General features: G+C 46.2%; 1 protein-coding gene across 1 annotated transcript; it reads left to right on the forward strand.

Moving 5' to 3' along the window:
* The first annotated feature begins 1,803 nt into the window (after positions 1–1,803).
* On the forward strand, positions 1,804–9,987 carry LOC149356478 (uncharacterized). Its single transcript, XM_089576354.1, has 5 exons — positions 1,804–2,276; positions 3,751–3,922; positions 7,548–7,672; positions 9,239–9,306; positions 9,963–9,987. The coding sequence occupies exons 1-5, from the start codon at positions 2,229–2,231 to the stop codon at positions 9,985–9,987; spliced, it is 438 nt and encodes a 145-aa protein (XP_089432480.1). The 5' UTR covers positions 1,804–2,228.
* Positions 9,988–25,382: the final 15,395 nt, after the last annotated feature.

Raw genomic sequence — 25,382 nt, forward strand, 5'->3', positions numbered from 1 at the left:
TAGGGGAGCTACACCCACAACTTGGGGTTATAAATCTGAGCTGCCCCAAATATAAGGATCCATAGAGCCTTCTAGCTCTGAAAATTATTTATTGTGTCCTTCCATTTTGTCTTTCACGCAACCTTTTTCTCTTTCTATTCTTTTGTCTGTTCAATGGCCTGTTCATTCCAGTAGTAATGTTCAATTCCTCCTCTTCAACCCCGATGCAGGGTCATTATAAGCGGTAATGACTGGTTAAAAAATTGGCTGTGGCTAAGCTTGGTTAAACCTGGTAATTGCGAAGCAATACGTGGTTCTGCTGCCGTTCTTCTCGTTCTTCTGTCTCCGTAGCTCGCTGATGCTTTCTCTTTGCAACCTGCCGAAGCGTATAGGCTGGAGGCGGCATCTCATGGGCTTGACGAGAAGAGCGCAGTCAGGCCGCGGCCGTGGCTATGCGCCGCACAAGGCAACGGCATGAGATGGGGCCCCGTTTTTAAACAGATGGTATGACGTCACATGTTATTACGTCGCATAGCGCGCAGCGCCCCTGGTGAGAGGAGCGGGAGTCAGGCCACGGCCGTGGCTATGCGCCGCGCAAGGCGACGGTGTGAGATGGGGCCCCGATTATACACATGGTATGATGTCACATAGCGCGCAGCGCCCCTGGTGAGAGGAGCGGGACTCAGGCCGTGGCTATGCGCCGCGCAGGGCGACGGCGTGAGATGGGGCCTCGTTTTTACACAGATGGTATGACGTCACGCAGCGAGGTCAAGCGAAAGGTCAAGCGTGGCTATGCGGCCGCGTCACGGCACTGGCTGAGGTGGTAGCGAAAGTAGTATTGCTTCGCACTAAAATAACACCAATAAATCCAGTTATCTGCTCAGCGTGACGTTCTTGAAAGGCACTCGGAATACCACAGATTCGGCGGAGTGTGCAGGGATATTTGTCGGCAAGGGCTACCACAAAAGGAGAAAATGAGCACCAAAATGAGCGCACCCGCTTATTCTCCCGCCGTTCGTTTATGCCATTTATCCCGTGTGAGGCACCCTGGCCAATCCCCCACTGTGGGTATGTGCTATTCCACCAGAAGCCAAAGACAACAAAAAATAAAGAGGAAGACAAAGATGAAGACTCCCGGTGCCTCGAGGTCACGCAGTTATTGGGTTCTCTTCTGAAAGGCGGCGGACACTCTCGGCCCACCCGCCGCTTTTCCTTGACTCTACGGTCAGAGCACGTCCCACAAAAATAGTGCAGCGGACGCTCCGGCTCGGTATGCGCCCTCCTCGACACCTCAGGTAAGAGCGGCGGGCCCGATGGCGTCAGAGCATTAGAAATAGCCTTCGCAGGTGTCCGCACTGACAGTTACCTCTGCGCAGGGATATAAGTCCTACACGCCGCGACCGCGGGAAGCAGCTGCTGGCTGGCGTGGTCTCCTCCGCCTCCGTAGCGTTCCTGGACGTCAGCTACCCGCTCCTGGGGTGGTATTCTGCCGGTGTCGCCTTTTGCGACATGTCGCATATGGGCGGAACCTAAAAAAGTGCTTACAGTTGCTCGAAGAAACGGGAAAAGCCGCGGCACTTTCGTCTGCGGTGCATTCATTCACTCCGAGAAGCGACAATTTACCACTGCTGATTCACTAGCAGCAATAGTTTCGTATCTTTGATTAGTAGTTGTTAATTACAGCAGAGATCATTATTTTTTATTTAAAGCAACATAATGTTCATACTACAGTGAATTAGTGTTTACAATGCAAGATTTATGGCACTTATTTCAATTTATCATTCGTTTTACGAACGCGAGTGCGGTTTTAAGCCATGGAGAAAATGGCGCTTTCATGTCGGTGTCTGAAACATATGATTGACAACACGGAGGTGTTAAAGTTCAGTTGTATGCTTGTAAAAGTCGTCACATTGCTTTAAATCCTCTTTGGCTTGTGCGGACACTGTTTCGTTGCACTAACGGGCATTAAAACGCCTTGAAGGGTCATGTAGCCGCGCGCGCAAGCGCTGCCAAGGCCATCTCGTCGCAGCGGGCAGCGTCTGCGCTTCGTCGTCTGTTTACGACGGTGCAAAGTAAGTTCGCATGGCGAGCGCCAGCCCGGCTCAGCAGACGGTAGTTATACTTATCGTGTTAAACTTGTTTGCAGGTATGGACGGTTATGGACTGCAATTGTTTTTGGCGTGGGACATCTCGTGCCAAGGTCATCTCGGCGCAACACGCGATGTCGCGCTACGTCGTGCGTTACATCGATGAAAAGTCAATTTCGGGTGACAAGCTGCATCCTGACTGAGCAGAAGGTACTAATGATTGCCGTATTAACCATTTTGCATGCACAAAAGGTGTGTATTAGAGCTGTTCTTTTTGTGTACAATAACCTTCTTCAGTGAGGGAGGGAATAATTTGCTTTCTACCACAATCCCTGTAAAATTGTATGGTGTTATGCAGCGTAGCTTGCAGACGATTACTAAACATCGTTCAAAGGCGCCATGGCTTCACGGGCAAGTACATCTCAAATTACGCGACAGCAAGAAGAGATTCTACTAAATTTTCTAGAGACCAACCCCCGTCTCGCAACAGCGGGGGGTGATTTGGATCCAAATTTTACAGTTGCAGAAAGGAATCGGTTGTGGTGCAGGCTGGCCGAGCTGCTAAATGCAGAAGGCCCGCCTGTCAGGTCCGTGAAGGAGTGGCGCCTGTGGTATACAAAATATGCCAGCCGCGCGAGGCGGGATGCTGGCTGGTTTTCCAGCGAAATGGGGTGAGTACTGGTGCATGTGTAACCGCTCAATGATTCCGTCGGTCGTTTGAAATGGTTGTGGTGACGCTTATCGCAGGGGTACTGGCGGTGGCCGGTTAGCGGGGCCCCGTGGTCGCCTCCTGGCCATCATTGGGCGATCGTTCGCGCGCGCCCAAGAGGCGGGCGCCTTTTATGGCCGCAGCAAGCGAGGGAAGCGTAAATTCAGGTTTCATTTCGGAGAGCTTTGATCACAGTGGTGAATATATGTGCCTAGGAACAGGTGTGATGAAAACCGAAAAATTGCAATTTAATAGGGGCAGTCAGAAGTCGCGTAGTCTGTACATTTTGTTTTGTATCAGCGAATGTACTTATGCAACTGCTTGATATCCATACAGTAGAGGTCAAAACCCCAAGAAAGCAGTATGCATCAGTGCATGGTTTTTCTGGGAAAAGCACTGCAGAATTGAGTGCTGCGGAAGTAGGCACATTGATGCATAGCAGTGAGCCCACTACAGATATTTTGAAATGCGAGCAACAGTGCGTAGAAAGGACAAAGGAATGTTTGTTGCAAGAGATGACTGTGGCATCGATAAGGCAATTTATTTTGCTACGTGCTTGGGAGGTTGTCTAGCCTAGCACTAACTTGGCACAGAATAAACAAAACTACTTGAAAGGGGGGCGGAAGAGAGTGAGAAGTGGAAGTATGTATGCTACAACTTTGACGCCAAGAATCATACACGAGATGGCATCGAAGCATGAACGCACAGATTGTGTTGGGCTCCGATAAAATGCAATACCATAAAAGGATTACTTCACCAGAGTACAAAGATGAGAGTACCTTGAGGGTGGGAAAAAGAAACAGACACCAAATTATGCCACAGAGACAGAGTGTGGTTCATTTTCATAAGCTGAAAGTGTTCTGCCAGCACATTTGTTGCGCGGTAACTGCTCCTAACATTAACTGAATTGTAACAACTGCTCCTTTGCTTTTGTAACTTGTCTTTAAATGTTTTACTTTTTTGTTGTTTGGACAGAGTGATGGTAGTGTGCCTGTGGCCGCTGCTAATGGTTGCGGCCCAGTAGGCACAGACGCTGTGGCAGCCCCTACCACTGCTGCTAGTGCGTGTGCCTCGGCTGCAGTGGCCGCAGGTAGCAGTGGGGTGTCCAGCCGTCCTGAGATGCACTCTGGCAGGAGTGCTGTGAGTCGTAAGTAATGTCATCATTCTGGCATGTTAATTACACATTTCGCAACAGTTCCTCGTATGTGTTCTCAACTTTGTAAGTGTGTAGTGCTGTGTGTACAACCTGAAGCTATGTACAACAAGTCGTTTGCACGCTAATCGTCGCTTCACTGCTGCGCATGACCAAAAGTCACCTTCTGCGACATTGAACTGTGTGGGAAAATCTGAAGTTTTTATTTGTATACTACCTGCATGTGTGTTGTTTGTTATATTAATCAGTTGTTTCAGTGAATGAGCATTTATTGTCTGCTGCGAGTAAGTTTCGATAACAGTTAATATGGTTGCAAAGTGTCCACATGTTCGGAATGTATGAAGCACTTCTGAAGTACCAGTGGTCATGGCAGTATAGCCTTAGACAGACTGTGGCAGTACAGTAGGAACAAAAACAATCATATTTAGTAACTGTAGGATCATGGGGCCAGTGACAACAAAGTGAGACAGGGCTGTGATAACACACGGCTGCGTTGGGATTCATAGACCAGCCAAGATGTGCTTGCAAGCACGAGGGAAGTTAGGGAAAAACTATACGGGGCACCTAAAGTCGGCCTTAACGGTATGACTTGATTGCATTGAAGGGTCATGTCAGCAAAGTGCGATGCTATGTGTGCATCACCTCACCTGGGTTCTGCCGACATGCTCACATATGCGGGAGTGGTAATTGTTTGCTTTTTTTCATACATTGCGGGGAGTTTTCATATCACTTCTGGTGCAGTCGTATGGCGGTTAAGAGATGTGCTACTGCCCGGCAGGGGGCTGTTTGAAGCACAGGCACTGGTGGGGCTTCCGAGGGGTAGGTTGTCCTTTTCAAGCAACCTGTCACGACCTGTCATTAATTTAAGAGCCACTTGCAATTGTGTGGAGGTTGCCACCTGTAGCGGTGTGCAGGTTGTGCTGACAATACCACGTGAAGTGCGTGGCAGGTCGGCCACCTGCTTTTACGCTCACAGTGGCGACAGCACAGACATGGCGTTTTCTTCAGAACAGGACCCTTAATGCTATCATCATTGCCTTTAAATGCAGAGTCTTCGTTCCATGCTGTCATCATATTGTCAACAGTTTGGGAGCCTAGGTTGACCTGCAATGCACATGGCAACTAGGCTGAAATGCTGGCAGGGATGGTGTTAAAAACTGTGACCTATGAACTGCACTGCTATTGTTTTGAGCAGATGATGACTGCCAGCCATGAGCCAATTTCCAACGTTTTGACGGAAGTTCTATGTACCATGATATTAGGACATAATGGGGGCTTCACAGGCGTGAGTTCTGCACATTTTGTCAGTCGTTGCCGAGTGTGGCATTGCTTTCTGGTAGTCCACAGCAGTGCAGTTCTGGGTATATATCTCGCAGATATAAGCTGGAGGTCATTAATTGAAAAGAGTGCTATGCTGTCTTATACAGGTTTATCTCTGCATATGAGAGAAGGAAATCTCGTGATCCTCATTGCCTAATAGACTGGCACATGTTAACAGATGTGGTATTTATTGGGTCGGTCTGTATTATGTGCGAAACAAAATGTTGCAGGTAACGCTGACATCTTAGCCGTTTCATCACAGTCTTTGCAAGAAAATTTCCTAATCAGGCTCAACACTGACTAACCTTTCATTTTTCCTTGCGAAACACAGGCTTACTCACTCGAACCAGTATCCGAATTAGTTCGTGTACAAAATCAAGGAAGTACTCAGTGCAAGCAATCAATTTTGGTAGCACATGATTGCGCTGTGACATTGTAGGGTGCAGCTTCTGATGCATTTTTTTATATGTGTGTGTTCTTATGGTAACACTAACTGTTTCATTGGGCAGGCAGGAATGGCTGCATCCTGCAAAATATGGTCTTGTGTTTGAGGCAAGTGATGAGGGGGGGGGGGCGGTTCAGCAATTTAAAACAGCCTCGAAGGACACAGCCATACACGTTTTGTGCAGGCGTAAATCAACATGTAGGCTCCCTTTTAAAGACAGCCAATGCGTATTACTATCTCCTGTAGCAGGGCATTTCGGAAGAGCTAAAGCATGGTACTGAAATGCAAACAGTGTGGCTCTCAGGTGCAGATCTTTCAAACCAAGATGGATTGTTTACTATTACAATTTTAAGGGGTAAAGAAATGTTAATTGATGCTACTATGGGGCCAACATAAACGTCGGTAAACGCTCTGTGCGGGCATATCTGGTTTCAAGATGTTATGTGAGCTGGGAAACTAGCTGGCACATGCGCCCTTTTGCGAATGTTTACACATTTTTTGTGATCTGCGGTAATGGTTTTGTTTCCAGTACAGTGGTGCATGGTGGACAGTTATGTTTCTGCCTTAAGTGGGCAAGATTATACACAAAAGAAGTTAGAGATGTCGGGCTTGCCGTACTTGCTAGCATACTTTCTTATTGTAAACAATGGTTTAGACATTGATATAGATGAATAACCCTGTGACATTAACACACAAAACTGGCAAATAAAATATAAAACAATGTATTCCTGACGCTGTTTTAGTTCCAGTTTGAGCACTTTATTGATGCCTGCAGGGAGTAATTGGGACTTAGGCCGTGTGAGGCATGAAACGAACAGTGGTGGAACTACTCATACATCCTTTGATGCCATTCCAGCTGTCACCGCAGGCGGGTGTTAGAGCTGTAGTGATTTGAGAGTATGCAGCAGCGTTTCTTTGTGCAATTTATAATGCGTCATGTGACCTAAATGCCAGCTGCATATCGCAGTCACCATTCAGTTGAAGACATCGAAATATTGTGTAGTGAAACTAGTGAAAATGTAGTGAAACGTTTTTGTGACATTCTTGTCTTTCCACTTTCTATGCTAAATCGATTTTGTGACAAAGTAGCTTGTTATCATTTCTCATTGCCATATGGAACCCTGATACCTTGCACTATGTATCCTGCCTGACAAGTGTAGGCGCACTGCACGACTTGTGGCCGACATAAGCTTGCTTAAAGAACTCTTTTTGCCGAAGCGATGGAAATTATTGTCTCAATACTATGTAAGGGCCAAAACCAGAGGGATGTGCAGTAGGGCTCAGCAACAAGCACCATACGCGATGTGCATTTTTCTGAGGGGGTTTCGGAAGTGAAACGTGACGGCATGAAGCAAGTGGCCAACTTGAAAGTGCGATAAAGTAATGAACAAATGCCGCAAGCAGCGGTAGCATGTCCTCAGCCTCGCATAAAAGAGAACATGAAACTGATGTTACTTGTTTTGTACAGTAGAATGTGAACTTTTCCTTTTTCCTCCAAGGTCATAACTGAGTTGAAAATTGTGTACACAGCAGTTTATTTTCAAGTCTGTATTAAATTTATTGCTGATGGCCATTTTGTTTGGCATGGAAGGTAAACACTATGTGTTCACTCTGTGAACCCCAGCAGAACATGGCAAGTCTCAACAGATGATTTATGTTGATCAGAAAAGGGGACTACTGCATGCTTTGAAGTTGTTAATGTGTACAAAGTCAGTGTCTCGTAATGCCTCCCAGTGTGATGATTGTGCAGCGCTTGGTGCAGCTTACGCGTACCTGTTGCCCGTAACCGGCTGCGGGGTATTAGGTTGCGAAGTAGTGTCACTGATTGCTGGTTTATCTTTGCTCCTGCTGCAGGACCTCCACCAGTGCGGAGGAGAAGCCCCCTCCTGCAGAGGGCAGTGGGGGACGGAGCACGGCGGGTGGAAGTGGCTGAGGCAACCAACGCGATACTGACCGAGCTTTTTCAAGAAAGCCGAATGGTATGTATCTGCGGGTTTTCCAAGGAATGTCTGTATTACATTTCTTATTTCAAAGCGGTGTTTTTGTGGTGTAAAATCGGAAGTCATTTAGAGGCAAATGAACAGCCTTTTCAATTCATTGCTTACTTCCACGCGCCAAATGGGGGCCTGGACACTACCTGTGCAGCACAGTGAGCTAACTCTTTCCTTACCACGGCACTAGGCGTCGATCGCCGGTGAGTAAGCGCGAATTTTAATAATACCACTGCGCCCTGGACTTGTGCCGCCATCTCGGTGATTGTATACAAAGTAGAGTTTCCGTTTCTGCACGGTTGACATTTTTACTGCGTGGCGGCGATTTTTAAAGGGCGCGCGGGTGCGAAGGTTGACGCGCAGTTGAGCGGAGTGATGGCGTCGACATCCAAATCCGCGCGCGCTCGAAAGATCGCAGTTTTGCTCGATCCCGACGACCCGGCAAGTGATCTTTTAGACTCATCGAGCACAGATGACTCGGACATCGATGTCGTGTCGTCGGACTTCAGCTCAGTTACTCATTTAGAAAGTTTGCAGTGAATTTCATTAATTATTTGTGATTGCTAATTTTTATTACCCATTTTGTTATTACTGTATTTCTTTCGTAATGTGCTTTTGTACTGTGCATTTAACATGCGCGTTTTGGTATATAGTATTATGCTATAAGTTAATCTTTTACTTGAAAAAAAAATTAAGTAGGACCAATCAAGAACTTGAATATTTCACTATGCGTCTTGTATTTTTTCCTAACTCAAAGAGTACTGAGTGTATGGGTATCATCTTATAAAGAAATGTTGCCTATTGATATACGCACAATCTGTATGTTATGGAATTACGGTAAAAAAATTTTTGCCAGAGATATTGCTCCTTACTCAGAAACTTTTGCATTTTTTTGTTTTTTTTTGTTCATGAATATTTTTTATGTAAATCAATTTTTTTGTACTTCTTAAAAATAAATACTGCTTGAGAGCACGTTCATTTACCTTAACTTTTATGTACCGCATGGCACTGTACATTTAGTAGCTGTTGCACGAACAATTCGTAACTAAACCATACAAAAAACAGCCAATTTCCCCGTGGTTAAGGAAAGAGTTAAGAGGATGAGATATGTGCTACTGAAAGACAACGCTTGTGAAGAATATCTGTGCTAGCATTTGAAACAGCTACGTAATTACCAACTAAAGGTGCAGCCGCTTTCAGACTTGTCTGTAGGGCACAGCGATAGCGCATGCATACGTGGTGATGTTACCTGTGGTAGAAGTGCAAATTGTCCTCAGTAATAATTGCTTCAGAAAATAGACAGACAGTGTCCAATGGCAAAGGCCACAGGTCCTTGTTTGGCAGCATCCGAAGAAGTGCTGCATGTCCCCACTCACTGCTATGTCACTGTAAGATGAATTAACAGGTTTGACGCAGAATTTAAAGAGAGCTTTGCATACTTCTACAGGCCTGATGCAATGAGTTGTTTGTATCGTGTGGCATTCTTGGTAAACAGTTGCGCTCCATTCAACACACTATGAAAGTTGTTTGATGTCAGCTGGTTTGTGCATACAGAGAAGGTACTACTTGCGAACCACAATCGGTGACACGGTGCAGAATGATGCCAAAGAACTGAACAACAGGTAAAATTACTTATGGAACACAATAATGCTTATGTGGATGTAAGGTCTGGGATAACTGTTTGCTGAAATGCCGCCTGGCGAGGGCATTGCAAGGTTGCCTTTTGTAATGTACATGTGTGTGCCTTCTTTTGAGTCACACCACCAACTGAGATGTGTACACTGATGTGTGTGGTGCGTGCCATGTAGTCAGAAATAAGTGTAGTCACATATAGGAGAGCAACGTTGCCGTGCAACATTGGTTGTGAAAAGTATCTCATAATATAACACGACTGGTAAACACCTGCCTACGCATCAGATTTTGTGCCGAATGCTGTTCATGTAAAGATTTGTGCACACACTTTACAAGGTTGTACTGGGTGCATTGTGACCATGACAAATAAAAATTAATTTTTTGAGCAGAATGCAATGAAGACCGCAGTACAAATGGGCCACTGAAATGAATAGATTCAGTAAGGAACACTGCATAAGCAAACAGAAATGCAATACCGGTATTACCTGACGTCAAGCAGTGCACACTTTAGGTGACGGCTTCGTAAACACTGTACACGTGAACCGCACGTTCTTTTGCAATAGTAGGTTGCAAATATTTAACCTTGAGGTACAACATCCAGTCATGTGTATACTGATACTGAGGTCATTGTTGCTTTTTATCGCAGATGCGGCAATGCCAGGAGAGAATAGCCGCATCATTAGAGCAGCTTGTGCTCGCGGATGCAACGCAGAAAAGGCAGGAGCCTCAGTGAGCATTTCATTCTGTGACAAGCCAGCCGGTGCTGTATTTTTTGTTTATTTATTTTGTTGTACTTATGTTCTTACATGACAAAGCTTACATGCTGCGTAGTTCATTTTTTGATTGCTTCCTTCTTGTTCTTAGTTCATGTATTGTTGTTTATTTTTTTGACAACCCAGCGAGTGCTGTATTTTTTGTTGCATTCATTTTGTTGTATTTACGTTCGAAGGTGACAAAGCATACATGCTGCAAAGTTGATTTTTTATTGCTTCCTGCTTCTTCCTAGTTCATGTACTGTTTTCTATTTTTTTGTCAACCCAGCCGGTGCTGTATTTTTGTTGCATTTATTTTGTTGTATTTACGTTCTAACGTGACAAAGCATACATGCTGCGTTGTTCATTTTTTGATTGCTTCCTGCTTGTTCCTTGTTCATATATTGTTTCTTAGTCATGTTAACTTATTTATCGGTCATTTCGTGTTTTACGCTTAAAAGCCACCCCTGAGGTGGACGTTTCATGTTATTACTTTCCGTTTTCAAGAGACACTTCTGTGGCATGTTCGTTTAGTGTTTGTTTTTAAGTGTGAAAAACTTGACGCTCCCATTTTCGGCTAACTTTACCTGATATTGTTCGAGTGCGCTGAAAACTGTCGCAGAAAGTTAGCAAACTTTTCTCTCGCAGCAAGTACACAGCACAATGAGTACTGTTCTGTCTTTAGGGGCTCAACACATTTCTAGGCACCATCAGTGAAAGCAGTACACCTTCGTTGCCGTATGTTTCACACTACTCGGCCATCACCGCATCCCCTTTTACATGTTTACAGTGGTGTCCTCATTTTGGTGAAGAATACTTCATCTCGGACAAGTTGTGTAGTGTGTTTCAGGCCTCAGATGTGATAGACAGAAGCACTCGTTTCTTCGTGCACACCTGGTTGTTTTCGCAGCTTATGCTTTGCTAAGCCTCCAAGTGCTGTTGTGGAAATCTCATTCATGTGCACATTGCACAGCACTGAAGCACGCACACAGAAAGTATGCCTCCGATGGCTGCAGTGTTTGTCTGCATGCGTGCCACTGCTGAAGAAGTTTGCAACTACCAATGGTGGTGTGTTTATGGCATGACCACAGAAGTGTACCTATGGAGCACATTATTGAACAGCAATGCTGTAATGCTGGGAACAAAACGTTAGAGATATGGAAATTAAAAACGAAGAAAAAGAACAAAATGTGCTTCGCCCGCGAACCGCTGCGTCTGCTATTACCTAACCTCACGTGGCATGCTGCCACCCACTGTGATTGCGGCCTGACGATTGGCTAAACAGGTGTTGTAATGCGACATTACTTGGCTCCATCTCCAAACACTGCGTCGTTACCGCACAAACTCGTCGCCTTGGTGTGTGTCAGAAACGCAGGCTGCAAAGAACATCGCCCCCCCCCACCTCTTGGAGCAGTCAGCCATTGCAAGGCAGGCGTAGGTCGAGAAAGGCTAGTGTCTTTCGCATTGATTGAAACCACATCTGGAGGTACCCCTCATCCTCTCTGCATTGACTGTGCAGTGCCCTCTCAGATGGATCACACATTGTACTGTGGTCAGGATACAGGCGGCTGAGCCCTTTCGTCGCCTGCACTGGATTGTGGTTGCCATCCCACAGACTTCACATGATACGCATACACAGTGGATTGCGTGCTTTGTGAGAAATGCTGCAAAGTACGATGTCAACAGTCATGGCTGCTCGATTTCCTGACTTTGGCACTGCAGCAGTAAATGTGGGTCATAGAGTTATGCACATCCGGAATGAAATCGTTCCGGCGGCACAGCAAACCTTGCCTGGAGGCGCCAGTTCACTGCAGACAAATTTCACATCAACACAAAGCAGAGAAATGTGTGAGGTCAACTACTGCAGCGAGCGAAACAGCGTTCGTCCTGCCAAATCTGCGACGTCAAGGCAACGGCACTGTCAACGACAAGTATAAATGATTCCTACATTTATGCGTCGTAAGAATTGTTTGCAAGCCCCCATAATGTATTCGAATGCTCACTGATGTTTGCAATCCTGTATACAACCAGTCCTCTGTTTCTCGCATCATCTCATGAGGTGACCAGGGGGAATCTTTCACACTTGGTGTAATATAGCAAAGGTCCAACACTTGTTTCTGGAAGGAAGACTGACATACATAATGTCCGAACTGACACCCGGGTTCGAACCCAATTGCGGCGGCCGCGTTTCGATGGAGGCGAAACGCAAAAGGCGCCCGAGTGCTGTGCGATGCCAGTGCACGTTACAGATCCCCAGGTGGTCGAAATTTCCGGAGACCTCCACTTGGCCACCACTTTCTTCTTTCACTCCCACCTTACCCCCTCGCCGACAGATACTGAGCCATTTCCTTTCTTCAAAAAGCTATTTACCTCTCTTTGGCTGTATTATTACATGACAAAGCAGTTAGTTTCTTTTTTCATGATGTAACGCACTTAGAAATGTTGTTTATTCTTTGGTTTTAGGACAAATGTTTGTTCTGTGTTTGTGATGTTTAGGCATTGCACTGTTGTGGCACTTCCATCTGTTGTGCAGTTTAAGCGAGGGCGTTATTCATGTTCCTTTTTCACTATGTCTGTTCATTAAAGTACATATTATTTGGACACTGAAAACAGATGCGTACTTGTTACTGTGAAAGTAGTGCATGAATTGCCTGACAGCAGCAGTACAGTACAGTGTGTCACGTCATTTCACCTCATCCACCGTCACTGCTTACTGCCGAGGAAATTGTAAAACGTATAGGTATGCACCCTTGGGTATGCATAGGTAGCACTGTTCTTACTGTCTAAGATGGTGAAACCCACCATGCTAGTTAAAAGGTGTTATGAAAAGAAACCACTTTCAAACCTTCACCATGAATGCCATCGTTGCCTGTGCCCGTTGTGAGCTCAGGTGCCGTCACCTGCAGTATGTAGCTGTGTGTTCTCGCCGTGAGTGCCACAGTTCGGAAATATGAAAAAGTCAAGGCAGCCAGCCTCCACAGTAATCATAAGTTACAAGCAGTGAAGAAAACAAAACGCACAATACGCAAGAAAGCACTCCACTTTAGCAACGTGACAAAATGCTTGCATCCCTTTGAAGACATTTCTTTGTGTGGTATGTGTTTGTACGCTTCGAGCCACTGAAGGTGTGCGGCAGCACTCATTCCAACTTGTGTATCGCATAGTGTGCACTCCAAAGTGGATTTCGCAATGCAGACTCATTAACTGTTGTGTGCAGATACAAACTTTGCAAGAGTTGGTAGTCGATTAGCAAGGGATGGCAGCAATCATAAATTATGTTAATACTGTGCTTGAAACCTCATTCTACCTGTTCTTCCTCTAGGTGCAAAAAATGCACGCCCTCTCTTTCAACATGTTCAAGTGAAGTAACAGGCCCCTCCACGGCTCGCACCATTTGCGAGCCATTCATCACAGAGTTTTTGGAATTTAATAGGCAACCATTGCAGGCACGATCGCTTTTGATGTAATGGTTTCATTTCAGGAACGAACATTCATGCGTTTAAAGATGATTTCTGATTCTTTTCGTTCCTTTCTATGTGAGGGAAGGGGGGACAGGCGGTGCATGCTTGAATCGTAGACGCATCGAAGGTTGCACTGCAGAGAACATTTGCAGCCTGTGCAATGTGCATTCTGCATTCTTCGAAATGGCCTTTTGGCAAATACTGTCATATCCACCGCTTCACATGGGAGAGTAAGATTTGCACGACATGTGGCTACGGAGTAATGCTATGCACAGTGAAACATTGTGAAGAATTTCCGAACGTGCTGTTCGTGCTGCACTCGAGGATAACTTTCTATGCCGTCTCAGTAAACGCTAGGCAAAAAAGTTAAGGAGATGGGCCTTACTGCATGTGCCATTGCGCAACAAAACAGTACAACGTGGAAATGACCATATCCTCAACTTCTTTCTTTTGTTGTTCATGTCCTTACCCTAGTCCCTCTCCCGTACCGCCTCCTCTGGCAGAAGAGGTTGGCACGTTTCATTTTCAAATCGGAAAGGAAGTGTGCTCAGCCATCGTCTCAGGTAAGGATTCTTACCGAGGAGATGGCACTTCGAGCTTAGTCATCATTCTGCACAACAGGGACAACAGTGGTGTTGCTAGTAAATTTACGAAAACATTGTTTGCACTCGCACCTTGTGACGTGGCAGAGTGATATAAATGTGTGGGGCAACCGGCGGATCACTCCATTTTTGGCTGAGAGAGATAGGGGGAATGTAGTGTGAACTAATTTTGTACATAACCCTTTTCACAACCACAGCTTGCTGCAAAATGAGGCTTGCGCTTCGGGCCTCAGGCTCTCTCAGCAGTGCCACAGAAAGTTATTGACTGTACTCCATTTCTGAATGCGAATGCTACTGTTGCTGTGCTTCCAGCAATGCTTTGTATTAGTTCAGTCGATTTGTCCACCTATTACTGTGATCATTCTGTCTTTCGACCTAACACAACTCAGTGAAGCTGAATCATGAGTATTTGGCACTGCTATAAATTGTATCACGCCCACATGCTTTAACAGTAGCGAACTGTACAGCTGAATGTTGCTTGTGGTGGGGTATCCGTGCAGTGTTGTCCTCGACAAACAATGCACGCTGGCCTTCTGTAGCGGCAATGTGGAACTGTTATCAGGTGTGGCATTGTCTTGCTAACTACTACTGCAGCATTATCCCAGAAAGACAAACAATGAGCACCTTTGGCACTTTTTATTTTCAGAAATGATTCCACTTTGTCGGAGGTGTGAGATACACGTCTGTGTCAGTAATGTGCACTCAAACATATGTCCATAATGTCCAGCACATCAACGGACCATGATTGCCATGCAGTTTGTTCTCTGTACTGCTCATGCAAAGTGAAAGCATCCTTTTTCACGAAAATACATACAGTCAAGCGCACTTGCAACGACCGGATATGCAATGAATGCTTGCATGTTATGGCCGATGGTAATGGCACTTTCAATGCCTACATTACAGGAATGTTAGTTTTTCTGAGTCGCAATGAGCAAGTGTTGGCCACTACTGGCCGGTTACAGCAGATATGGAGGTGCGGTAAATGCACCCCTACAGGTAAAAAAAGTATACTTCCAGCCTGCGCAGAGACCGAACATCATCTATCTGCCCCTTACAGCACTTTGAAAGAACATAGTCGTTATAACGAAATCGAGGTTGCGCGATACATGGAAATGCGCTGAGAGAGTGGATGCAGAACCGCTTGCTTTACAGGCACTATATGTTTTGTATCCTGTCTTGAGCATGCCTTCGACACCAGAACAATGGCGGATCAGAGAGGCTTTAAAAAGGCGGTACTGAAATTACATGAACGCCAGAAAAGCACACTGTGATCACAAGGTGAGCCAGTGCATGCATGTGCTGGCGAGATAAAACATCTAAGATTGGACGTAGGCGCACGAGGGGGGTGAGTGAGACAGGCAGTGTCGAAAACCGAGGCACTGCACATAGTGTTGCTTCAACTGTGGGCACCAATCTGAGAAGTTCGAATGCCCAGCTGGCCGCGTTGGTCATGTGGTATGCGTCACCTGCTCAGTCCACATTTTGTTCGCCTACTGTGTTGGGGCACCGTGCATAGAGCAGGTAGTGCAGGTTTGTGTTACCTCCATCGCTGCACGAGTACAGAAACAACATACTGCTGTCTAAAACATACGTCATTAGAAGCATGTGGCTTTGCGGCAAACCTCCAATAAAACGTCGCTGCCGGAGGTCACGTCATTGGCACGTGCGCTACCGCCGCAGAGGCTTACTGTCACAGACCAGTTGAATGTGAAGTAAGAACACTCCTCGACGTCCACAAATCTGATTGAGCTGCCTCACCTGGCACCAGCTGCTGGGCGCTCTTTAACCACGCAAATATGTGATGTGTCCTGCAGCGTGATGTTGCCAACAATTTGACTTTGCGGCAGAGATTAAAAAGCGGCCTGGTATGGTTGTGATTTCAATTGAAGTACACGCATTTTTTGACCTGCTTAAGAAAAAGCGCCACCTTTTCTAATGTCGAAACATCATTGCGTACAACATTCCTTGCAATAAATGCAATCCCTGCGACGGGTACGGTCGTTACAACTTTGCTCGACTGCATATGTAAATAAACGGTGCAGAAGTGTACCCATTCCTGCCATGGTCTCCAACTTCGACACTCAAACAAGTACGACTGCCGTTTTGTTCCTCGGTGGGCAAACTCCATATAGGTTGCGGTGGCATGGTTGTTATTGCACAGACATCCTCTACGTAAACCCTGGACGTTCCAGTTCAGTGTGGATAATAACGGAACTGTGCACCTCGTACCTACAGCTGAGCAGTATTGAGAGAATGCAGCAGTTGGCAAATTACAGTGTCTTTGTAGGTGGAATAGCAATGAAAACAGTGCTGCATGTGCATTCCTTAACCCCTGTCAGTTCACAGTTTGCATGCAGTATGAAGGTGAATGATGTTTGCTTGATTGCCTGTTGTTTGTATTCAGCACTACAAAAGCATCACGCTTATGCTAGCGTACTGGTGATGATGCATACATGTATGCCCATGTGCAGGTGGCTTCAGCACATGCATGTGAAAGAAAAAGACTACCTTCCTGCAGCTGCCAAGTCTGCTGCAAACACACAGCGCCTGCTCTAGACGCTGATCGTAATGCTATGTGACTGCAATGTGCACTCAATAAAAATGTGTTTCCTTGCAACAGTTGCATGGTATACATTTTTGCGAAATCCGTAAAATGCCAAGGCACAAACTTTGCTTCGACACAATCCTTTCAATAATTCCGCACACTGCCAACATTAAACATATTTAAATAAGTTATACATACCCAGATTTTCATTTCACTCCCACAACAGGTGCATAAAGACATAGGAACAAAAACACACCGCCACTTGTGCAATGACGATGCAAGAAGAAATCAAACTTGCTCGAAAAAGAATGAGCCCATCGTTATTGAACAGTTACTCCTCGAGGGCGACAGTACAGGCATACATGCTTATCAAACCTGAAAAACACTAATCCATGGGTGAATCTTATGCATCACACACTTACTGTCACTGTAGGTGAAAAGAGACCTCTGTTCACAAAATACGGTGATTTTTTCGAAACGTTCGTATTTCCACGCTTGACAAACAAGCGTTCGTTACCTGTCGGCATCGAATGGTTTCAATAATACTTCAGCCTCAGGCTTCGGTACTCCACACAGAGCGCACTTGTCTAAACATGCCTTTGCAGGCGTTATTCCTGCAAAAGGGGGAGCCCATAGCTTTCTCACAAATAAACTGAGAAATGCAACACTTTAACATGACTGCTTCAACTTCACATGGTACTCTTCTCGCTTGCATGTTTTAAAGCCAAAGCTTCACTACGGAACCTCGAGCTTCGATCGCCAAGTGACTAGTTTTGACCTTGTGCTGAGTTTGAGGTCAAACAATATAAAAGATGGTTTGGTTTGGTTTATGGGGTTTAACGTCCCAAAGCGACTCAGGCTATGAGAGACGCAGTAGTGGAGGGCTCCGGAAATTTCAACCACCTGGGGTTCTTTAACGTGCACTGGGGTTCTTTAACGTGCACCGACATCTCACAGTACACGGGCCTCTAGAATTTCTCCTCCAAAGAAATTCAACCGCCGCAGCCGGGATCGAACCCGCGTCTTTCGGGTCAGCAGCCGAGCACCATAACCACTGAGCCACCGCGGCGGCAAACAATATAAAAGAGTAACGGATATTGAATCAATATCGATGACCGGGAGTCAAACACGTGGCCGCGCAAACAGGCTCCTTTAAGGGTCACTGAGCGAGACCACTAGGCTATCACTGCAGCCAACACGCCTTGGGTTAAACTGCACCACTCTCACGCTGAGCATTGTACAGCGTCATCTTCATCAACTTCCATATCCTCTGCCCCGCGGCACTGCAGCTCAACGGAGTCTTCTACCTAGCACAAATGCGCCCTTTCGCTCCGATTCGAATCTCTGCAGTTGTTTTGCACATAAGCTACACCATCACGAAGTACTCAATACAATCAACTCTACTCTTAAATGCACAGACCTTGTATGCTACGTGACAACACCATTTTTTATCTTGTCTAACACAACTTTCCATGGTACTGCGCATGTTTCACTCAGGCATTCGAGCACATTGCTGACAGCAGTTAATGCTCCTTTTAACACGTCACAGACTTCAACCACAGGCTGGTTTAGGTAACTTAGGGCTTCTGACAGTTCAATCAAGACGAGTTGCAGGGCAAGGTAAGTGTCCACAGAAATGCGTTTCCATCAGCGTCTCGGTACCAAGGCACACACTGGCAAGAAGATGGCTGCACATGAGTGCACGCCTCTCACAGTTCAATCAAGACGAGTTGCAGGGCAAGGTAAGTGTCTACAGAAATGCGTTTCCATCAGCGTCTCGGTACCAAGGCACACACTGGCAAGAAGATGGCTGCACGTGAGTGCACGCCTCTCACAGTTCAATCAAGACGAGTTACAGGGCAAGGTAAGCGTCCACAGAAATGCGTTTCCATCAGCGTCTCGGTACCAAGGCACACATTGGCAAGAAGATGGCTGCACATGAGTGCACGCCTCTCACAGTTCAATCAAGACGAGTTGCAGGGCAAGGTAAGTGTCCACAGAAATGCGTTTCCATCAGCGTCTCGGTACCAAGGCACACACTGGCAAGAAGATGGCTGCACATGAGTGCACGCCTCTCACAGTTCAATCAAGACGAGTTGCAGGGCAGGGTAAGTGTCCACAGAAATGCGTTTCCATCAGCGTCTCGGTACCAATGCACACACTGGCAAGAAGATGGCTGCACATGAGTGCACGCCTCTCACAGTTCAATCAAGACGAGTTGCAGGGCAAGGTAAGTGTCCACAGAAATGCGTTTCCATCAGCGTCTCGGTACCAAGGCACACACTGGCAAGAAGATGGCTGCACATGAGTGCACGCCTCTCACAGTTCAATCAAGACGAGTTGCAGGGCAAGGTAAGTGTCCACAGAAATGCGTTTCCATCAGCGTCTCGGTACCAAGGCACACACTGGCAAGAAGATGGCTGCACATGAGTGCACGCCATCACAGTTCAATCAAGACGAGTTGCAGGGCAAGGTAAGCGTCCACAGAAATGCGTTTCCATCAGCGTCTCGGTACCAAGGCACACACTGGCAAGAAGATGGCTGCACATGAGTGCACGCCTCGCACAGTTCAATCAAGACGAGTTGCACGGCAAGGTAAGTGTCCACAGAAATGCGTTTCCATCTGCGTCTCGGTACCAAGGCACACACTGGCAAGAAGATGACTGCACACGAGTGTACGCCTCTCACGGTTTAATGGAGGCGAGTTGTAGGGCATGGCTCATCTCCACAGAAATGCGTGCGCCATCAGTGTCTCAGTGGGTAGCCACACACTGCCAATAAGGTGCTTTCAAATGCGTGTACGCTTCTAACGGCTGAATGAAGACGGGCTGCAAGGCATGGTAAGTGTCCCGTAGAATAATTGCAGTCATCACTGACTCACTAGCTGGCCGCGCAGAGTCGTCAAGGTGCTTTCAGATGAGTGCTGTCTTCTGCCTTCTGTCGCCGCGGTGGCGCAGTGGTTATGGTGCTCGGCTGCTGACCCGAAAGACGCGGGTTCGATCCCGGCCGCAGCGGTTGAATTTCTTTGGAGGAGAAATTCTCGAGGCCAGTGTACTGTGCGATGTCAGTGCACGTTAAAGAACCTCAGGTGGTCGAAATTTCCGGAGCCCTCCACTGCGGCGTCTCTCATAGCCTTAGTCGCTTTGGGACGTTAAACCCTATAAACGAACCCAACCAACCATCTTCTGACGACTGAATGAACGTACCCGCACATGACACTGGTGGATGGTAAGTAGCTCCTAGGACATCCTGTGTGCTCAAGAGTATGGAAAGCTGCAGCCAGGTATCAGCAACTGAGAGGAGTCTTTTGCAGTTGCCGCACATATTCGCTACGCCCGGACAAACACAGTGATCCCTACATAAAACGCACTTTCGGCTCGCTGCGATGTTTATGTGGGAGGGAGAAAGCGCTGGGCACGACGACGGGCACACTGGATGTGTGCAACGTGCTGGTTTCTCCCGATTGCGAGCATCGCAATTTGTCGGTCTCGCGTGGCCTTTCCACGCCTAAACAAAGCCCTCCTCTGGCGAGGGACAGCAGCACCGCCCAAGAGCTGATTGTGCTGATGGCCGTCGTCGTTGCCGTCTCCATCGTCGCTGCCGTCTCCCTCGTCGCTGCGGCCGAGGCTGCAGTACATGGCCTGCTCCTCGGAGTCTAAGCACAAATTGTGCAACGCTGCACAAGCAGCCACAATCTCTTCAGCTTGCGCTGGGCTGTAATGGAGCGCTCGGTAGCGCTTCAGGCAACGAAAACGCCCCTTCAAAATGCCGATGCATCGCTCTACTGCAGCGCGCGACGACGCATGGGCCTGGTTGAAGCGGCCCTCGGCGGTTGTTGTCGGCGGGCGCCCCGGGACGCGTGTTTATTTTTCAGCGCAAGCCCAGCCAGGCCACTGCTCATTGGCTCGCTGTACTGTGCACGTCACTTCCGCTCCGATCAGTACGCAAGCATTAAAAGTAAATGGCTGTTCTACAAAACTATTTACACAAACGTTTCGTATCCATACAAAATATAATAAATCTTTAAGAAACTAGATTTCAACGTTTAGTTTGGTCACGTGACTAAGCGCACACGAGCAAACGACGCCCAAGAGTGCGATCACGTGATATGACGTCACTTTTTGTCAACAGTCAAAATGGCCGCTCGGTGTCTCGGTGTTTTCGGCGTGGTTTTCGGGCAGTTGTAAGCAAGTAGTTCCAAGGCTAGTGCAAGCCGCCTAGTTGAATCCAGGATACTTGCCTCTGAATGGTTAAAGTGCGTCGATTCCAAAGTGCTATGTAAGCCGCGCGGTTAGATGCTAGATATGCGTATCTTCAAACCGACGTAGTACCTACGCAGTGGCGATGTCACGAAGAGTTTGTGGCCGTGTTGCAAGCGTTTCTAATTCCTGTGAGTATCACCACGGACAGCGACGAGTAACAGCTGCTCACCTTGGAGAAAGGAGGCTGCTCATAGTGAATTTCCTGTGCGTGCATAAGCTACACAGCACAGTGACAGTGTCCGAGAAGTGAAAGTGATTGCGGTCGGAGCTAGTGCTTCTCCGCCGAGGCAGAGAAGTGCGCACGTGCGAAGGCTCACTACGCATGCAGTGTGTTCCGAATGCTGAAATGAATTTGGCGTTGTGCAGCTAGTCGTACTGGTTGCAGTGATTGCAACCGAAGCGAGCGCTGTTATACGACGTTGTTTCTGTTACGTATCCATCACCGATTTTGATCGCGCTTCGTGTAGGTACTGTGCTTCGAAACTGCTGTGTGTGCGACGTGACGCGATCCTGGCTGCGCGGCCGTCGAACTGTTTTCTTCCGCGACAACAACAGCGTCGCCATTATTCGGCGTGTTGCTGCTTCATACAGTACATTTTGTGATTATGGATGCTCGGGTTACGACGTGCGAAAACATCGGTGTGTAGTGCAGTGGTCTCTTGTGGAGCGTCGTTTTTTTTTATTTCCTGCCTGCTGTGTGGACCTATGTCTGCAAAAATATTTGCATGAAGAATTGGTGACAACACAAACTTCTCTGCATGATGGTGGGCTGAGCCAGACGAGTAGTTCTCGGTTTAGGTTGTGACATGGTGCACTCCGTTTAAAAAGTGCTATAGCATTGTGGGCTGCGGACAGGCATCTGTGAGCCTATAATGTAAGCTTGCGACTCTGTTCTTTATTGTTAAGCAGCTTAATTTATTTTGTGCAATGAGTAATCTGAGCCAGGATGTGAGTCGCCGAGCACTGACAATGCTTTTGACACCAGAAAAAGAAGTTCTTTGGCATCCAGAAAGTGTTTGAGCAGGAGGAGTCGCTGGGCCTGGCAGTTCATGGGTTAACACAAAACTCTCTGCACACAGTGCGACAAGCAGTATGATGGCAATTACGGTGTGTAAAAAAAGCAATGATTCAGGCAATGCTTGACTTATCTACTCAAATTCAAGAAGTCTTAACAGTCTTTGCACTCTGCACAATTATGCGACAAAGAGCTGTATTTATTTTCACTCTGTCCACTGTGTTATGAGCGAGTTTTCATGTTATTGAGGTGTGAGTGCATTGAAAAAGTTTTGCCCCAGAAATACTGTCCATAATTTGAATCCATAATGGGGTCTGTATTAACGAGGCATGTCTGTATAAATGAAATTATAGTTATTTTTAGTCCTGATGATGACACAAGTTATTCAGCTGTGTTATTTGCCTAGACGACTTATGAAGTAAATTTGCCATTGCAAATTATGAAAGCTGATTAAAGTATGGCACAGCAGTTTGGTGGTTGTAGAGTAACAATTGGCTTTACCTGACACCACTTTGAAACAGCGGATAGGAAAACAAGGCCTGTGGAGCTAGTGAAACTACAAAGAACAAAGACGACAGGAAAGAACATCACCACCACCGCACCCAGTAGCCATTCTTGTTCTGTCATTCTCATCCTTAGTACATCGTCGACATGCCGTCTTTCCAGCAGTTTATCGGACAGCACACTTAAGCCCTGTGAATCTTGGAGAATGCAACAGCTGGACAGGACACAGTGTGCACATATATCTTGTGCATGCCATGAAGATAGCCTCCTGTCTCATCATAGCTTAGCTCCTGTATGTGTCTTACCAATCATCACCCAGCACCTATGACCCAATTTGTGCCGTTGGCATGTGCGCCCAATTGTAAACATAATTTATACTATTGTGGTGCTATAATGTTATGGCCAATTAAGTTGTTTCATCCAAATTGGCAAGGCTTTAGAAAGCATTCCTGCGATAGCCAACTTGCTCTCATTCTCCCTCAACGGCAACATCCCCCTTAATGCTTTTTTTTCTGGGCTTTGAAAGAGCGTGTGATAAAATCCCTCATTTATATAAATTAGGCGTAATTTCTCATGCTATAACTTGAATCCAGTTGCTATAAACTGATTCCAAGCTTTAACAGCCAGCCGTCAACAGAATTCTCATACTAATTCTTACGCGTCCTGCTTTTTTCCTGTAATCTCGGGTGTCCCCAAGGCATTGCCCTTGGGTCCGAGGTTTTATTAAATACAATATGAGCTTCCTTTCAGTGTTTCCTAACGTGCCTTCATTGACGACTATGGAGTCTGCCCTCTGCAATCAATAACAGTATTTCAGTTCTCAGAACAATTATTCGGATGCTCTCGACTAGCGTGTTTGCTAATGTTATTAAGAATGCACTAACGTTTTTTACTTTCAGGATAACTACATCTTGCCTACTTAAGGCCTTACTGAGAAAGGCATATTCACTGCATACTGAAAAAAAATATTGGTTTTTGAGGAAAGGAAATGACGTAGTAACTGTCACATATCTCGGTGGATACCCGAACTGGCTGACAATGTAACATGGTCTCACCTAACAATCCTTCATCATCATCATCATCATTTATTGACCCTTAAAGACCCCTGGAGGGGTATAACATAGGGGGGGAGGGGGGCAACATCGAAACAAGTAATGACATTATTAGGTCAAAAAAAATATACAGTGAAACAGTAAAAAAAACAGTGATAAAAAAGAATACAGTGAAACATTCGTTGCTTGGGGAAGAGAAAAAAAGAAATACACGTTTATAAATCAGGCAGACAGGTGCAGTAGTAGATCAAACAATCATAACATCAAAATAAAACGCAAAGGCAACAGTTACCCACATTGGGATTTCAAGTGAAATGACAGCAATTGGTGGAATTTAAGAGCATCGCGTTCAGTGACAATACATTCGAGTAGTGAATTCCATTCTTCAATGGCAAGAGGCAGAAATGACTTGTTAAATGCGTTTGAGGAGCCATGGAGTCTTAGGATGCTCATGGAGTTGAAAAGACGGCGTGATGTCCGGAGGGGAGGGAGCAGAAGGGAGTCTCGAAGTGAGGGAAAACAATAGTACAATTTATGCAATAATGATAAACGGGCAATTTTACGCCTATGCGCGAGAGGCTCGATGTTGGCAGATAATTTTATTTTGGTAATGCTAGAGCGGGTGTCATAGTTGGAGGAAATAAAGCGGGCTGCACGGTTTTGGACGGCTTCTAGGCTGGCTATTAAGTAGGCTTGATGTAGGTTCCATATTGGGGATGCAAATTCAAGTTTGCTACGGATGAAAGTTTTGTAGGCTTGGCTGCGAATGGAAGAAGGGGAGAAACTGAGGTGATGTCTGATAAAGCCGAGTGTTTTCGATGCATCAGCAGCAGTCTTCGTGATGTGCTCGGACCAAGTGAGGTTGCTCGTGATATGGATGCCAAGATACCGGTATGATTCGGCTTTAGTGAGGATGGTTGAACTGAGTGAATACGTGTAGTCGATATTAGTGCACTTGCGTGATACCTGCATGTATTTGCATTTTGTTACATTGAGCGTCATTAGCCATGTGGAACACCGGCTTTCAATCCTGTTTAGGTCGCTTTGGATCAATTCCTGATACAGCTACCTTATACAACTTATACAACTACCCACAGCCCAGGATATTTACACCATAGCATGTCCTTATCACCTTCTTCCATGTTGCTTGCATTCAAAACTCCTGTGCGGCATCAGCAGAATATTGTTATGCCACATGGCATAAATCTAATTCTTCTCAGATCCTGGGATGAATTCAGAACTGAGCTGCTTGTTTTATTCTCTCAGACTACTGTAGAAGCTCCAGTGTCACAGCACTAAAGATGAATCTTCTAATTTCTTCATCTCATGTAGAAACTGCAGGTTTTTTTTGCTCTTTACTGTCACATAACCAAATAATATTTTCCTGCTCATGGTTCCTTCTGCACTAGCTGCACAAGCACTGTCCCTTCCTTAGCTTATGCCATTGCATTTCAAGATTCAATTTTGTTTTTGCCACGAAAGGCTAGAATGGTCTTCCATCTCGCAAGGCTATGCTTGCTAACCTCTTGTCCTTCGAACTGGTCACTGTAGAAATCCATGCAGTTAATGACAATGCAAGTCCGATATTTTTGAGGAACCCCCCAGTGTGGAGAACGTTTGTAATAAGGGAGTAATTCATTATCACCCACCCAAGCGTAGCCATACGGCTACAAAAGAAAGCTACTCAGGTTCCATGGAAACTTTGTAGTTAGAGGAAAAGTTACCCTAGTCTGGGGTTCGAACCCGGGACTACTGCCTCACCGGGGCAGTTGCCCTACCAAGTGCGTGAACCGGGATGGCTAGCATATGATGGGGCGAGCTCGAAATGGGAGCGGTGTTGGTCCAATATTTTAGACGAATCCCTCAAGGTTGA

Source organism: Amblyomma mixtum, chromosome 3 (assembly GCF_055824585.1).
Source record: "Amblyomma mixtum isolate Tamu chromosome 3, ASM5582458v1, whole genome shotgun sequence".
Classification (NCBI taxonomy): Eukaryota; Metazoa; Arthropoda; class Arachnida; order Ixodida; family Ixodidae; genus Amblyomma; species Amblyomma mixtum.